Raw genomic sequence first — 16,140 nt, 5'->3', positions numbered from 1 at the left:
TATAGATGGCAGTGGTACGGCCACCCTACTCACTGTACCTGTTTAAAATGAAAACATGAATATATGAATCTGTATTATTTGAATCGCTTAGTATTGAATGCACAATAAAGAGGTATGTTTACACATGGCACTAGGCCCATTTAATATAAAACACAATGTTATACAATATATATAGTCGGGGGTCCCTGCTCCATCTCTCTATCAGTTTGGGGGTCCTTGGCCTGAAAAACGTTGAAGACCCCTGATGTAGTGGACTGAAAAAGCAATTGATTTGATTTTTCTAGATTTTCTTTTTTTTTGTTAAATAGTTTATGTCATAAAAGATCGATACTTGGCATCCGTGTATCGATACAATGTCGCCATGCAAAACATCGTGGTACTATGCTGTATCGATTTTTTCCCCCACCCCTAATATTTATCAAACATTTAAACCTCAGAGCAGTTTACATTTTCATGAAGAGAAATATCAGTTCAGGTCAACAAAGATCATCATGAGCAGTGATAGCCTCCATCGCTAAACAGACACAGAAAGGAGCTCCACCTGAAGAAACTCAAACATTTACAGAACAATAATGAGAAGATGTCAAAGTACCGCCCACAATGTTTGATTGACAGGTGAAGAGAAATCAGCAATTAAGCGACAATGATGGAGACAAAATGAGTTTCAGGATTAAAACACAAAAATGAGTTTGCTGTTCCTTAAACCACTTCTGTCTATTTTAGTTTACAGAACTCAGCAGTGTCTCCAGAAGAACAACACCAAAGTCCAGCATAGAGAGGCTGAGTGAATGTGGTCTGGACTCTGTGGAGGAGAGTCATGGTTTCAGAGACGCTGTAGAAAGACAGAACACCTGCTCTGTGATCCAGGTACACTCCTACTCTGGAGGACTGAGGACCAGAGACGGGAGTTTGGATCTTGTTGTACCAAAATGTAAAACTTTTTTGTCACAATCTAACGCCCAAGATTTGTCATTGTATCCAAACACACATTCATTGGAGTACCCTGTTCTGCTGATATTCTTGTATGCGACTGCTACATCAACTCGTCCTCTCCACTCCACCTCCCAGTAACAACGTCCAGTCAGACTCTCTCTACTCAGGACCTGATGACATGTAGTGAATCTGTCTGGGTGACTAGAATAAGACTGTTGTTCACTCATAAATGTTGCTTTTCTCTTCCCCTCAGATAATAACAGCCGTGTGTGTGCTGTGTTTGGATCCAGTGTGATTTCACTTGAATATCTTAAGAACTCAGCTCTGGTCTTGGGCTCTGCTTGTGAAGGAGACAGTAAAATGTCCACTTCAGTCACTGCCAGTGAGACGTTTGTCCTCTTCTCTCTCAGAGCGTCCTGTAGTTTATCTCTGACTTCTGACACAGCCGCCGTCACGTCCTCAAAGTAGCTCAGAGGACGGATATGGATGCCGACGAGTCTGTAGACAGTGAGGGGTAGTTGTGTAGAAACTGGTTGTGATCCTCTGTGTGTGAGAGCAGCTTCAGCTCAGCGTCTCTCCTTTTCAGCTCAGAGATCTCCTGCTCCAGCTTCTCCTGAAGCTCTTTGACTTGACTCACTTCACTTTTCTGCTGGGATCTGACCTGCTGCTTCACATCGGAGCTTCTTTTCTCCATTATAGTCCAGCGGCATAGTAAAAAATACGAAACCAATTGTTCAAAATGTTCTAAAAGCACCAAAATTGGCACACATGTAGATTAATACATTCTGAACAATTTTGGATATGGAGGCATTCAAGATTCTCCCCGTAGCACATTTGGCGGCCATTTTTCAAAATGGCCGCTATTTAACATTAGCGTCATTGAATATGTACCATAATTTGTCTTTTTGTGGATGCTAGAGGTGATAAGTGTGCTAGAGGTGAAAAGTATTGTACAATTACACATACTTGTGTGCTTACCAAATAGAATGGCTACCATTTTACAAGAAAAATGAGTTTTACTTTGCAGCGGCAGCGGTGGTGGCAGTGACGGCGGCTGCAGTAATAGTATAGTGTTGAGTGTTGATTTCTGAAGAATGATGTTGCGCTCTTCGCACGATTATATATCAGCTGCCAGACCCGTAAAGGGAATCTAGAAGAGTTCTTCAGGCATGAAAACCAGCAATGCCCTCCAGCTTTATCTGACGGAGGGAGACTGTACCTAGGGAGCAAGAGTGACTTGCTGGTGTGCCTTGAAGGCCATGCTGAGCCTCAGTCTGAAGCGCCTACTGTCACTGCTGTTGTCCTCGATGGAGCAGTAATCGTACAGATGTTGAAGCCGGGTACTGCCAACACGTTCGAGGAATATGCACAGCAAGTGTTCATCCCATACGTTGTACAACAGCTCCAACATGTATCACGTCTTGACCTTGTGTGGGACAGCTACAGAGCAGATTCCCTGAAGGCATCAACCAGAGAACACCGTGGAAAGGGAGTACGTCGGCGTGTTGTCGACTCGGCAGTTATACCAGGAAATTGGCAAAGTTTCCTGCGAGTTGATGGCAACAAAGTGGAGCTCTTCAGCTACCTCTCCACCATGCTTGCAGAGTCCTTTCAAGAAGAAGGCAAGGAACTGGTGGTCACTGATGGGGAGCAGGTGATCTGTGTTCCACACCAAGAGGACGTCAACTCACTCGCACCATGCAACCAAGAAGAGGCAGACACTCGCATGATGCTACATGTAGCACATGCTGCACAACATGGTCACCACCAGATACAGGTTCGAACAGTAGACACTGACGTCGTGGTCCTAGCAGTGATGGTAGTCCAGAAACTACCAGCTGGAGACGAACTCTGGGTAGCCTTTGGGACAGGCAAGAACTACCGCTACATTGCAGCCCATGAAATAGCTTCCTCCCTTGGTCCAGAGAAGACATGTGCTCTTCCAATGTTTCATGCCATCACAGGGTGTGATACTGTGTCAGCCTTCGTCGGACATGGGAAGAAATCTGCCTGGGCAACATGGAACACGCTGCCAGAACTCACTGATGCCCTGCTGAGTCTGGCAAATGCACCCACAAGCATCCAAGAGGATACAATGCATTTCATCGAGAGGTTTGTAATACTCCTGTATGACCGCACAAGCAAATGCAAGGACGTCAACAAGGCGAGAAAGAAGCTCTTTGCAAAGAAGAGCTCTGTTCAGAACATCCCGCCAACCTACGCTGCTCTGGAGCAGCATGTGAAGAGATCTGCCCTTCAGGGTGGTCATGTCTGGGGCCAGGCATTGGTACCAGAGCCCGTGCTCCCTCCACCAACAGACTGGGGCTGGCATCGGAGTGATGATGGGCCCTACACACCACTCTGGACCACACTCCCTGAGGCATCCAAGACCTGCTATGAGCTGGTGTCTTGCGGATGCAAGAAAGGCTGCAGAAAACGCTGCAAGTGCAAGAACGCTTCACTGCAATGCACTGGTCTGTGTTTCTGTGAAGGCGAATGCCAGTAGATTAGGACAGAAAACTTGTTAGCCAACATTATGATCTGTAGACATTCATAATCCTGGTGACCAGATTTGAAAAGTTCAGAATCATAGTGTGGCAAAATCTACGTTATTGTATTACATGTATGTACTGCAGGATTACACAATACTGAAAGTTATTGTATTGGCAACTGTTTATTGTGTCCACTTAGATTTGTTCATTTATATTAGATCTATCCATAAATGTATAACTGTAAGTACTGTGCCTAGAGACGGCTTCTGGTAGACTATATAACTACAATTTGACCATACTGTAAACTCCCCGTACTCTGTGTATTATTTTGACTACCATTCCATTGCAATTTTGCCAGCAATTTGAAAACAAAATTGAATTTTGAAATAAAGTATTGAAATCTTCATCAAATGTCTACTTTTTCCACAAAATGGCGGCAAGTTTGGGAGCCATTTTTGAGAAGATTCATCTAAATATCTGTTAAACACTTATTGATGTTAATTCTGATGTAAAAAAAGGAATTATGTAAAAAAAAAAAGGTAAATGGCGGCCATTTTGAACAATGGCGCCATATCTTCCACATGGCTAATCTTGAATGCCTCCATATCCAAAAATGTTTAGAATATATTAATCTACATGTGTGCCAATTTTGGTGCTTTTAGAACAATTTGAACAATTGGTCTGCTATGCCGCAGGACTATTAGACGGATCAGCTCGGTGAAGATCTTCACGTCTTTCTCTCTGTCCTGGATTCTCTGCTGGATGTTTAGTCGACTCACCTCCAGCTCTCTCTGCCTCTCAGTGATTTCTGCTGCAGCTGAGACTGTGTCGTGGCCTTTGTGTTCATCCACAAAGCAGAGGTAACAGATACACTGCTCATCAGTACGGCAGAACATCTTCATCACCTCATCGTGACGAGAGCAGATGTTCTCCTGGAGCTTCTTGGAGGGGTCCACCAGCTTGTGTTTCTCATAGGCAGATGATTCATAATGAGGCTGGAGGTGTTTCTCACAATAAGAGATCACACATTGCAGACAGGACTTGAAGGCTTTCAGTTTCCTCCCAGTGCAGACATCACAGGACACATCTTCAGGTCCAGCATAGCAGTGATCAGCAGGAGCAGCTTGGAGTCCAGTCTTCTTAAGCTCCTCCACTAACACTGCTAACATGGTGTTTTTCAGCAGGACAGGCCTCGGTGTGAAGGTCTGCCTACACTGAGGGCAGCTTTGGAGTTTCTTCACATCCTCTTCATCCCAGAAGGGAGTAGTCACCGGATCCTTCAGTAGATCCAGACAGATGGAACAAGAGAAGGTTTCCCGATCCAGCTGAACTCCTTTCTGTGCCATTTCACCTCTCAACCTCTGAACCGGAACATAAAACGACAACAAAATACAGCTCCCCAAGTGTTCGTCCCCATTCACTTAAACTGCAAAGGGATTCATTTGTGAGTCTGCAGGCCTCGGGCCTTTCTTCTCACCGAGAGACACAGAGGTGAGATCTGATTGGATAAAAGCTCTACTTAAAACAAGCTGCACTGGAAGCAGAGCAACTGAGGGAGACAGTAGCTGTGCAATGACAAAATAAGATAATGGGAAAAATATTTTTCATAAATTATAATACATGTAGTGTATTTAAGAAAAAATATTAAATGATTAAATAGCTATAACTTTGTGATTCTGTTTAGGCCAGCAGAGAAGGCCTTGCAGGCCCTGACGGCTCACCACTGCCTGACAGTGACTGACATGTCGTATGGGTAATTAAACCATTAAATAATAACAATTGTGAATAAACACAGAAGCATGAATCAGTTGCAGTTAATTCCCAATATTACTCCTGATTAGTGATGTATATTCACTGAGTCAGATCTCCTTGAACTTTGGTATTCATATCATGATGTTGAGTTAATGAGTTCATCTACATCTCACAAAGCCGGTGATCTGAGTTTGTTTTCATTCTTTGTACAACAGATATCTTCATAATCTTATTGGATGGGTCATTCACATTGCAGATAGACTTGTTTTACAATTACTTTGCTTCTCCTGCATTGAATCCATTGGTAAGGCTACAGCAACCCATATTAAAGAAGCTGTTGCAGAAAAACCTTTTCCTCAGAATGAGAAATGATGAACAGGAATAACAAACAAAATATCAAAAACTCCTCAAGGATTTGGTGGATAAGAAGAACAAACGATACGACCTGCAGTGCCTACACAACTAAGCACATGCTACCTGGTAAGGTAAATGTTGAGCAACACAGCTTTCTTTTCTGTAGAATTCATATAGCAAGTTCAGTGTCCTCACTGAATATTAGGATTGTATCGACATGAGCTGTTGTCTTTGGGACTGAGACATACAATTAATTGCATATGTTTGACTCCCATTTGTTCACAACATAATGCAAACCAAGGAAGGATGTGGTCAGTAATAAAATCACAAATAAGAGGCACACTTTTATTTAGTCTTATTTTTTCTCCACGATTTCCAAAAAAACGTATCTGTGACGTAACTGCAGTTCAGGCAGACGTGAGTAGTCGATCCCAGAACTCGGGCAAAGCAGAGCAATGTTGACGACCTGCGCTAGTCACTCTGCCATGGCGCCCGTGATGTCGCTGATGAAGGAGGGGACATCCTAGCATCGTGTTTTAATTCGCTTTAGTGAGAGGTATTCTGTGCGTTTTGCTACTCCAAGTTTGAATTGAATTGAATTTATCTCTGAACCCGCCATGACCGTGGAGCAGAATGTCCTCCAGCAGCATTCTCAGAAGGTAAGCTTACTGAAGCTAACTTGGTGGCTAGCTAACGTTAGCCTAATTGCATAGTCGCATAGTTATAGGGCTTAAAGTACCCGTAGAGTCGGCTAGTCTGCTTCTTAGTTAGTTAACGTTAGGTATACATTGTATTGTTTTGATTTTTTGGTTACGGGCTGTTGCCGAGGAGCTGTTTCTAAATCTTAAGTAAATCTATTTGAACTAGGCCTGACGTTAGCCTAGCGTAAAGCGTTATCCAATATTATGTTGCTAGCTAACGGCACTACGTAACGCTAGCTAGTGTGAAAGTAAAGTTAAACCATAGCCTTGTTTCTGTACGTTGGGTAACGTTGACGATTGGCAGCAGTTCATACGTATTAATGCGGAAAAATGCTTCCCGTTGTAACGTTAGCATCATGGGCTAACTGTGTCGTCTGTATAAATACACAAGGCCAAGTGTCAGTGACATATTTAACGTAACGTTAGTGTCAGTGTCGTCAACTTAGTAGTAATTAACGCTAGAGTAACGTTACGTGGCACTTTGCTGAGAACAACGTTGACGTTGAGTTTTGGAGAAGTGGATACGCCGTGTTTGTGTCTGCAAATGTTTCCGAGGTTACTCATTCCATAACTGATATCTTTGTTTACAAAGCATGGCCAGCGGCGGAGGTAGTGACACAGCCTCGATGCTGATTGAGTAACGTTAGCCAGATAGCAAGCCAAGTGTGTGATGGTTCACAACCGAGGAGGCAGATTTTAGGTTACATGTGATCATGGTCTTAGTTTACGAAAGTCCATTTGGGGTCGATTCCTTTGCTTAGGCTTCTAGAATTCACACCATACCATGACTGATTTAGTTTAAATGTAAATTAATTTAGATGTTTCCTCTGCTAGTCCACATGTGAAGAAATAATACTTTTGCATAAGAGTAAGGCTATGTAATCACAGTGATGTTTTACCACACCGTATGCAATTAAGTACATCTGTTCACTAACAGTGTTTAAGTGTGTAAAACCAAATCTGACATAGCTCACTTATGTTAAAAAAACAAAAACACTTGAATGTTTATGAGTTGATGACAGTCAGAAGTCTGGAGCATGGGCAAAAATAAACACTGAAGCATCTGTTGATGATTTAAAGTGTTACACAAACCCCATCATGCAGTCTGACCTTTTGGGGCTGAAATTAATCCATGGGTAACAACAATGACATGACAGGATTTATACAGTTTTGAGTAATTTTAGAACATGAAGTATGAATATAATGCCATAACTTTAGCTTTTATGATTTGTTTTGACAATGCTCGTGCACATGCAAGTGTTTTGCAGTTGTGCTCTATTATTAGATTGCTTCATGACAGCAGGGTGTGGTGCAGGTTATGTGGTGGCCTGTAGATAGTGAAATGTTTAAAGACCTCTTCTGTTTCTGTCTGCAACTTTTTTTTGTTTGCAACTCCTGCACATGCAAATCGGCCGTGAGAACCCGATAGTAACCTGCTGTAAAGCCCCACAAGTTGTTCCCTGTACCAGGGTATGCAGAGAATTATGTTATTCAACTTCCCCTCACACTTCACTGACCCTGCCATCCTTCTAGTCTCTGACAGTGACCAAATCACATGGTCATCTTCATGTTTACTTGTCTCCAGTGGTTGAACCATGCTCAGAGATTTCATAAGCACACCAGTTACAATGATGTGAATGTTTTGTAAGGAATCTCTTTAGGATCTCAGACACTGTAAACACAGACAGCCATCATAGTTACACTGACCTGCTGTGATTGGAGCCTTTGTTAAAAGCTGTGTTGTCTTCAGTTTTTTTGATAGTTTCTCTCTTCATTTTATTTTAGACAGTGTATCTCCTAATAAATAGTGCTGATTGTCAGGCATTGTCTCCAGGATACTTGTTATTGTCTACTGTGACATGTCAGATAAGTCAGAGTCGCGCTTGCTCGATGAGGTTGCTAGAGAACACTGTCATAGTGTCATGTACCAATCAATGACTTTGACCTAACCTGATACATGAGTATTTAAGCTAAGTTGGGTACGGTACTTGTCTAATATGCCATGAGCATGGTTACAGACAAATTGTCCTCCCAAATTAAATTTTTGTCTACCTAACCTGTAATTCAGTTTACGCTCTCGTATGATGTAATTATGCACAGGGGTTGTTGACTTGTGTTGGAAACAAAAATTAAAAAAAGTGATATGAACGATATAACTTGCCTGCACCAGCTGGCATTTAATGTGTCATTATTATTATTATATCATTATTTATTTAAATCATTAGGTCCTAAAGGTTGAAGAATGCACCAGTAGCTGAATGAGCCCGAGAAAGAGGCTGGACCGAGGCCTAGGAGGCGGGGTTAAAGTAAAAACTCGTGAGCTGGCTCTATGGGCCCCATAATGCAGAAGATCGATGGAAAGATCTGAGTAATTTTTTACTCGGAAATCAAACTTTTCTTGCTTCCTGCGCCACTGAGCAACTTTCCTACGACGCTGTATCCAGTTCTCTTTCTACATCCATGCCTTCTCTCAGATCCGAGGCCTATTGCTTTGAATATCCAGTAGTGTTGGTGAATTGTGATATCTGATGTTTAATTAAGGAGCTGTCCAGATTTGTTCACCTTTATCATTTCACATGCAAGAGCACAGCACAAAACACATGTTGGATGAAAGCTTGTTTTATGTTGCTTTACAACACGTAATTTTCCCATGTGGGAATGGGTTCCGTTGCCTTTTGTGTAGTAGCAACTCCATAAAAAGTGTGTAAAAACGTCTGACGTAGACAGTGTGCGGCGTTGCCATGGGTGTGTGTCGTGCAGTGTGAAAACCACCTCCAGTATCAGGTCCCAAACCAAAGAAGACTCCTTTAAAGTGACACTCTTATCTGCTGCTTGCTGCACCTGTGAGAGCTTCAGTCAGTGCTCCTCTCACTCAAGACTGAGCCTCAGACTTGTTCCTTGAACACAGACACTAAGTGCTCTCCCGCATTATTTATAGTGCATTCATTCAGGCCTCACATTGCAGGTTAAGTGTGTGTGTGGTGAGGCCATGCGGTCCAGCTGGGTTTGACATCAGTAGGTCATCAGACTTCAGTGGACTCATTAATAGGGATGAGAATCGACAGGTCTGATTAGAGGCTCAGATTAGATCATTTATCTGTGCTTCAAGTTCATATAAGTCACGTTAAATTTGAATTTATAACATTGTGATTTGACATTAGGATTATTCTGTGATTTGTAGATACTGATGCCCTCTCCCATCATGCTCTGCTCTCAACTGCCTCGTATCTTCCTCTCTTCTTCTCCCTTCAATAGCACCAGCAGACTCTACTTAACCAGTTGAGGGAGGTCACGGGCACCACAGACGTTCAGCTGCTTCAGCAGGCGCTGCAGGTACACCATGAAGCATTACACGTGTATACATATACACACTGTCTTGCTGTTTGTCCATCTCTATGCAGAGACAGTTTCTCTGTTTGCAAGCTGTTTTCAACATAACTCATCCAAACACACACACACAGCAGAAACAGACGCTCCGCTCTCACAGAAGCATCATCACATGTTCCTTGTAGGGCCTTTTCATGTAAGAGACATGTGGGAAGCTTTTCTACCTCAAACACACATTTAACCCGTTCATGTTAATCTCTGGTCGACACCGAGAGCTTTCAAGTTGTTCCACACACATTGCTACTAATCCACAATTACCCAGTTTTACATTAGATAAACACACTTTGTCGATCTTACTGCCTTCTTTTTCGATGAGCTTCCTCAACTCTTGGAAGCGTAAGCTGTCGTAAACAGCAGCTGAAGTCAGGTTCAAGTTCAAGTGGAGTGTTCCTGCTATTTCTTGTCCTGTGTTTATTCCCAGCTGACATGAGCCTCATCAAACACATTGTTACTGCAGGTGAGCAATGGAGACCTGGCCGAGGCTGTTGCGTTTCTGACGGAGAAGAACGCCAAGGTTCCTGAGCAAGATGAAACGACCTACTACCAGACGTCCCAGGTGGCCAGCGACAGATACATCAGCGTCGGCAGCCAGGCAGACACAAGTGAGCGGCTTACCTAAGCTTTAAGGCCCGGAAGTTGGATGATTAAAAGAAGACAGAAACGTGTCATTTTCAACTAGCTCTGTGTCATCGGCGTGTGTGGAAACGAACGGTGCCTCGGCCTCCCCCTTGCCACCACCGCCCAGAGCCCCCGGCTCGTTTGCCGGCAGACTTTTGCTGGCAGATAGGGTGCTGGCAACATGGAGGGAAGCCAACACTGCGATGACAAAGCTGGCTGAAAATGAGTATCCCTTTTAAAGAAAATGTGAAAAAACCTTTCCGAACAACAAGGTTTGAACACTTCCAGAAACTATGTAAAATCCTGTTCATGCAAACACATTCCAGCTTTGTGTGTTTTATTTCATGCAGATGTGATTGACCTGACTGGGGATGATAAAGATGACCTGCAGAGGGCCATTGCCCTCAGCCTGGAGGAGTCCAACCGGGCGTTCAGGGAGACGGGCATCACTGAGGAGGAGCAGGCCATCAGCAGGTGGGCTCAGCAGCATGACTGACTAATGACAAAACATCTGACCAAACTGTTTCAAAACAGTTTTACCAATCCTTAAATGAAAATGAGTAACACAGGACCCCTACAGTAATCAGGGATGTGAGGAGCATCCAAGCATGTTTTAATGGATCGTTCCGGGTAAGATAAAGCTGATCAAGATCCGATCCTTTTTTTCTGTACTGTTCTGTGTTTTGTCCACCTCAGCCTGCCAATGTTAATGGCAGCCGCACTCCACATTCGAGTGAAAATGACAGAAGCATAAAAGCCTCCTGAATATAACATTTTACATCGCAACCCTTAGTGTAAAAGTACAATGTGACCCGACCGAAGCACAATGCCAAGGAGCCACACTGGCAGTGTAATTAAACCCCGTTGTGTCTAACTGTCGTTTTGGAGAAAATAGAAGGACGCAATCAGGAGGGAGCATTGTGAACAGCCGTGGTGGAGGTCAGAGGTCACAGAGTGACCTCAGAGGAACACCTGGAGGGAATTTGTTTCTAATTTGAAATCGACGTCCACCTGGACTCAAGGATGAACTGATTGCAATATGGAGGTCAAAGGTCACTGTGACCTTATAAACATGTTTTTGGCCATAACTCAAGAATTCATATGCTAATTATGGCGATTTCACACAAATGTTTCATCGGATAAAATGATACAGGAATTACATTTTGGACAGACATGGATGTAAACTGCAGCATGAGTGGTTGGTGTATTTTCTATTTAAAGATGAAAATGGCAGGTTTTTGGAGATGCAGTGCAGGATAAACTGCAACCGCTGAGTTCAGCTGGGCCTATTACAGGTAGTGGTAGAAAGATCTGGCAATGCTGACATCATGTGGTAGAAACATATGGTCCATGGCCTTGGACTGAATTTGTTTATGTTCTGACTTTTATTTAATTATTTTTTTTTTAGAGTTTTGGAGGCCAGCATAGCAGAGAACAAGGCAAGTCTGAAGCGGACCCACACGGAAGTGTGGAGCGACTCACCCAACCCGCATGACAGGAAGAGGATAGACACCTGCCCCGTGGGGCTGAAAAATGTTGGCAATACCTGCTGGTTCAGTGCTGTCATACAGGTGCGTACACACACATGCACGCGTACACACACATGCACGCGCACACACACATGCACGCGCACACACACACACACACACACACACACACACACACACATCTGGTTACATATAAATGCATTCTGAACACATTTGCACACATGCAGATTGAGATTCAGCTCCACAACTCTCCACACATTCAGTGCGGTGGCATGTAAACGTAATGATCAACGCTGTAATCTGGATAAGACTGTGTTCTGAATGTCTATATGCTGGGACAGTTTTAGCCCAGCTGTCACAAAGACTCAGTGTCTTGTTTGCTGCTAGAGTCAGTGGTAGAATGTGACCTGAGCTGAAATATGCTCGATGAACACTGGATACACCATCACATGGTGTAATGTAAACCCCACCTTGGCCTTGAACCTGATCCTACTGCACTTGATGCCAGAACAGAAGTAAACAACTTTTTCTTTTTCAAATAAGATATCCAAATCTTGAAGACGTTTGTGTCTACTTTCATGTACCAAAGAACAAACTAAACCATCATGACTCTAGTTTAAAGCAGGGGGAGTAAGTGGCTCTTGTTATACCGCTGCCCCAGTGTGTGTCGTTTGTTACATGAAACAAAATCACACCAAACTGAGTTTTAATATTCTGGCTTTTTACGCTGAGTTTGATGATGTAGAACTTTCAATACTGCCATTCCTTACTTTCCTTCATCACCTTCGGCTGTTTTTCAGTACTTGCTGCAACAAGCACTGTGTGCATAGCATTCCAAGTAATACAGAAAGGTTACAGGTTGATGTCATATTTGTGTATGGTCCAACTTTAATTTCTGTTTTATGAACCACAGCTGGCAGAAGCATGAGACAAATTGACTTTCATGGGTTTGAATTGCTGGATGGGAAGTCTTGATGTAATTGAAGAGAGCGTAAGCTTTTCATTAAGAACTGTTTTCATTAGGGAAATGTAGAGGATAGACACAAAGTGATTGAGAAACAGCATCTTGCACATATAGCATGCATGCAACGTGTACCAAGTAGTGTGAATGATTATACAAAGTTGAAACCTTATGGCAGTTATTGCAGCTTCTCGGCTTTACAGAGTGGAATACCACACTGTGTAAAAGGTCTTCAGTTATTATCTGCCTGTTGGTGAGCGAGGCCTCTCTATATTAAGACACCGCTGGAGCTTCCACCACAGTTAATCACGGTTTCTCTCTGACATGAAGCACTGTGTGTGGGCCAAGGCTGTCTTTATTATTGGATGTTATTAACATGTCTCTATTCCTCGTCAACCTTAAAGTCTCTGTTCAACCTGCTGGAGTTCCAGAGACTTGTGCTAAACTACTCACCGCCAGCCCGAGTGCACGACCTGCCTCGCAACCTAAAGGTAAGACCAGGGGCAGAAACCAAAAGTTAGATCACAATACGACATTAAATACATTCTTTGGACAACGACAAGACTGTTTGCTCATATCACAAAGTCTGGCGCAGTACGATTTTAATTTTATTCAATTCAGGGGCATGAGATTGACATGAGACGATTCACATGCCCATTTAACACAATCCGTTACATTTTTATCAACTCGTAAAAAGCAACTCAAATGTGATTCGACAATTTTATTACTGGGCTCATCCAGACATTTGAATGAAAAACAATCAATGCTTTTGAATAAAAATAGCACTCGGTGCAGTTGCTGGTCAATGAGCGGCTTGTCACTAAAAGGAGAATAGCTGGTCCACCTTAAAGGTCAGTCCACCATAAGTGAGCCTGAGCTGAACTTCAGGGTTAAACCCGATTCACTTTAATCAGCAGCTGGCAAGCGAGACGCAAGAACTTGGTTCTTGAGGAGTTGTAGCATTCATTCCCTGACAAATAAACTGTACATGCTACGTTGACACGCACTCTTTCTCTAAACCAGCCAGCGCACACTCGCAATCGTTGCACTGTGGGCACCGCTCGCTAACTCCACTAGCTAACACTGCTAACACTGTTTGAATGTTTAGAAAGGAAGTGTGCTTTGACGGGAATGATGAAACCGACGTCCCATGGGTATTTCCAAATAAACGCTGATCTTAAAGGTGATGATTTCACTTTGCATCAACGGTATAGAATCGTTGATCATTGAATCGATGGAGAGCGATGGATCCAGACCGCTACCGTTCTACCAGCAATTACAAAGTGAGAGGGTGATGCGTTTGAAAGCTTTTTGGTTCAATCACCAGTGTGTGCCACATCGCTTCTGTTTCTATCCTTTCTAGTCTCTCACAGCTACCAGGGCTTCAGCTCTGGGGGCTTGACCCTCTTGGAGCTGTGAGCCAACATTCAGCAGCTGTGGGATCATGCCCCAAGGTCACTGCAGCTTCACCCTCGATAGTTCACGTAACTCACTGCTAGCGAGCTTCAAGAATTCCCTCCCTTTGAGAAATGTTTGATGAAACCTCCATGTTCCTCCTCCAGAACAGAAATGAGCATGCAGAGTGAGTGTGACCTGAAGTTGTGCAAATCAGAGATGCTCAAATGTGTCCAGCCACAGTCCGACTAGTTCTCAGTAGGGAGAATATGGATAAACCAAAAAGATGCTGAGCGCTCAGCATAGGCTGTTGCTAATCTGGTCTAAGCCTCTGCTGTGGAAGTGTTTGTGGCAGTCCTCTCTTCATATACCATAGTCCCTTTGGTCCTAACCACTGACCTTTCACTTCAGCAGTGTGACACTGCTAGTGCTTCCAATCTCATCTTCACATCAGCATCCCTGACTCACTAGCGCGGAAAAATAAGTAATGTTGTAATGCACCAAGTCACGTTTCCTCCGTATCTCATGATCATGATGCCACTATGGTGACATTGCTACAGAGAAACTTTTATTTAAAACAACGTTTGTTGTTAAAAGCGACACATTTTCAAACCGAATATATGAAGAAACAAAACAATGGCTTACAGTTAATACAGCAGCCAATGGTGTACACATCATCATGTGAATGAGATTTGTATTATGCTCATGTAGTGTTGGGTTTGGTTCTGATCGGTCGTATCCATGAAGCTCTGACCCAAATCACTTATCCAACCTTTTGTCAAAGCAAAGACCAGTGTCGGTAACGTTAGCAGGTTTCTCAGTGATATCCGGCACTGTTGCTGCTATAGAAGCTCACCCCTCAGTTATGTGTACATGATGAAAATACATTTTTAAAATGTTGAAAATAAAATTGCTGTATATTTTATCCATAAAGGATCACTGAAAACACTACGAACTATTTGGTAAGTCAGGTAAAATGTTTAATTAAAGTAAAAGCACATTAACACCTCTATATAATAAGGCTGGTGATATTCCTTTGCAGGGGGATATTTTCAGCTTCACTCTGATATGAAGAACGCTGACTTGACTATTTGATTCACTAAATCGCTGATTGTTTTCACTTTGACCAGGAACACAGGAACCTGCCCTTCATGCAGGAGCTGAGGAACCTCTTCTCGCTCATGGTGGGGTCCAAGAGGAAATATGTGGATCCGTCACAAGCTGTAGAAATCCTCAAAGACGCCTTCAAGTCCAGCGAGTCGCAGCAGGTAAGCTTCTTTCTGCCAAAACCTGCTCCACACGATAGAACTCACCCAGCACAGGCAGTGTTTATTGAAGAGGACGCCATTACAGCAAGCAGGTTGGAGGTTATCTTCTCGTTCCTACATAATATATCCCACAGAGGTCTGAACAGTTGGTAATCACTATCTGCAGCTGACATTTAAGACTATTAGCGCAGAGTAATTACACACCAATCTCTAATCTTCTTCTTTGAACTGCAACAGGATAGCTCCTGAAGTCAAACGATGATTCGACATGTTTTAGTCTGATGCTGAACGTGGACCTCATTGCTGCTGTTGATACAGTTGATCACCAAGTTGTTTTAAATGGACTGAAACGCATTGGCTACTTCAATTAATCATTCTCATTGGTATCCATTATGTTTTTTGGGTTGTTTGGTCAATTAAGTTTTTGGTGGAAACTGAATGGTTCAGATCAATAGACTAGTCGATAAAATAATCAACAGATAGATTGATATAAAACGAGTTGTTAGTGGCAGCCCTACTGTCCTTTTCATTCTCTTGGACATAATATCTCAGGGACGCCTGGAGGGAGTTTCTCCAGATTTGGCACAAATGTCCACCTGCACTGAAGGATGAACTGATCAGAGTTCTGTGGTCAAAGGTCACTGTGACCTCACAAAACATGGATTTGGCCCAAACCCAAGAATCCATATGCTACTATGACAATGTTGCACAAATGTCCAATGATGCATACATCCGTTTAGTAATTCTAGTTTGGTCATCTGAGAAGCACTGGTTCTCACTAACCAGCTATGT

The 16,140-nt window shown here is 43.1% G+C and overlaps 1 protein-coding gene and 1 pseudogene across 6 annotated transcripts in view; one reads left to right on the top strand and one right to left on the bottom strand.

Moving 5' to 3' along the window:
• Nucleotides 1-714: 714 nt before the first annotated feature.
• Nucleotides 715-4,771, bottom strand: LOC306788399 (tripartite motif-containing protein 16-like; annotated as a pseudogene). Its single transcript has 4 exons — nucleotides 4,132-4,771; nucleotides 2,430-2,592; nucleotides 2,183-2,276; nucleotides 715-1,621 (listed from the first exon to the last, which is right to left on the bottom strand). The product of its transcript is annotated as a tripartite motif-containing protein 16-like (transcript).
• A 1,229-nt stretch (nucleotides 4,772-6,000) lies between these two features.
• Nucleotides 6,001-16,140, top strand: part of usp25 (ubiquitin specific peptidase 25) — a 31,657-nt gene continuing 21,517 nt past the window's right edge. For 4 of the 5 annotated variants that reach the window (XM_079284174.1, XM_079284177.1, XM_079284176.1 and 1 more), the window contains exons 1-7: nucleotides 6,001-6,190; nucleotides 9,488-9,565; nucleotides 10,077-10,221; nucleotides 10,588-10,711; nucleotides 11,646-11,808; nucleotides 13,090-13,176; nucleotides 15,211-15,348. In XM_079284174.1, coding sequence (XP_079140300.1) covers nucleotides 6,149-6,190; nucleotides 9,488-9,565; nucleotides 10,077-10,221; nucleotides 10,588-10,711; nucleotides 11,646-11,808; nucleotides 13,090-13,176; nucleotides 15,211-15,348 — 777 coding nt within the window. In that variant the 5' untranslated portion in view covers nucleotides 6,001-6,148. The remainder of the gene's footprint in view (nucleotides 6,191-9,487; nucleotides 9,566-10,076; nucleotides 10,222-10,587; nucleotides 10,712-11,645; nucleotides 11,809-13,089; nucleotides 13,177-15,210; nucleotides 15,349-16,140) is intronic. The other variant, XM_079284175.1, reaches the window with a different exon arrangement.

This window comes from Melanostigma gelatinosum (genome assembly GCF_949748355.1).
Source record: "Melanostigma gelatinosum genome assembly, chromosome: 14".
NCBI classification, from domain to species: Eukaryota; Metazoa; Chordata; class Actinopteri; order Perciformes; family Zoarcidae; genus Melanostigma; species Melanostigma gelatinosum.
Note: the sequence above shows the minus strand (reverse complement) of the source record. Positions and strands in the feature narration are given on the sequence as shown.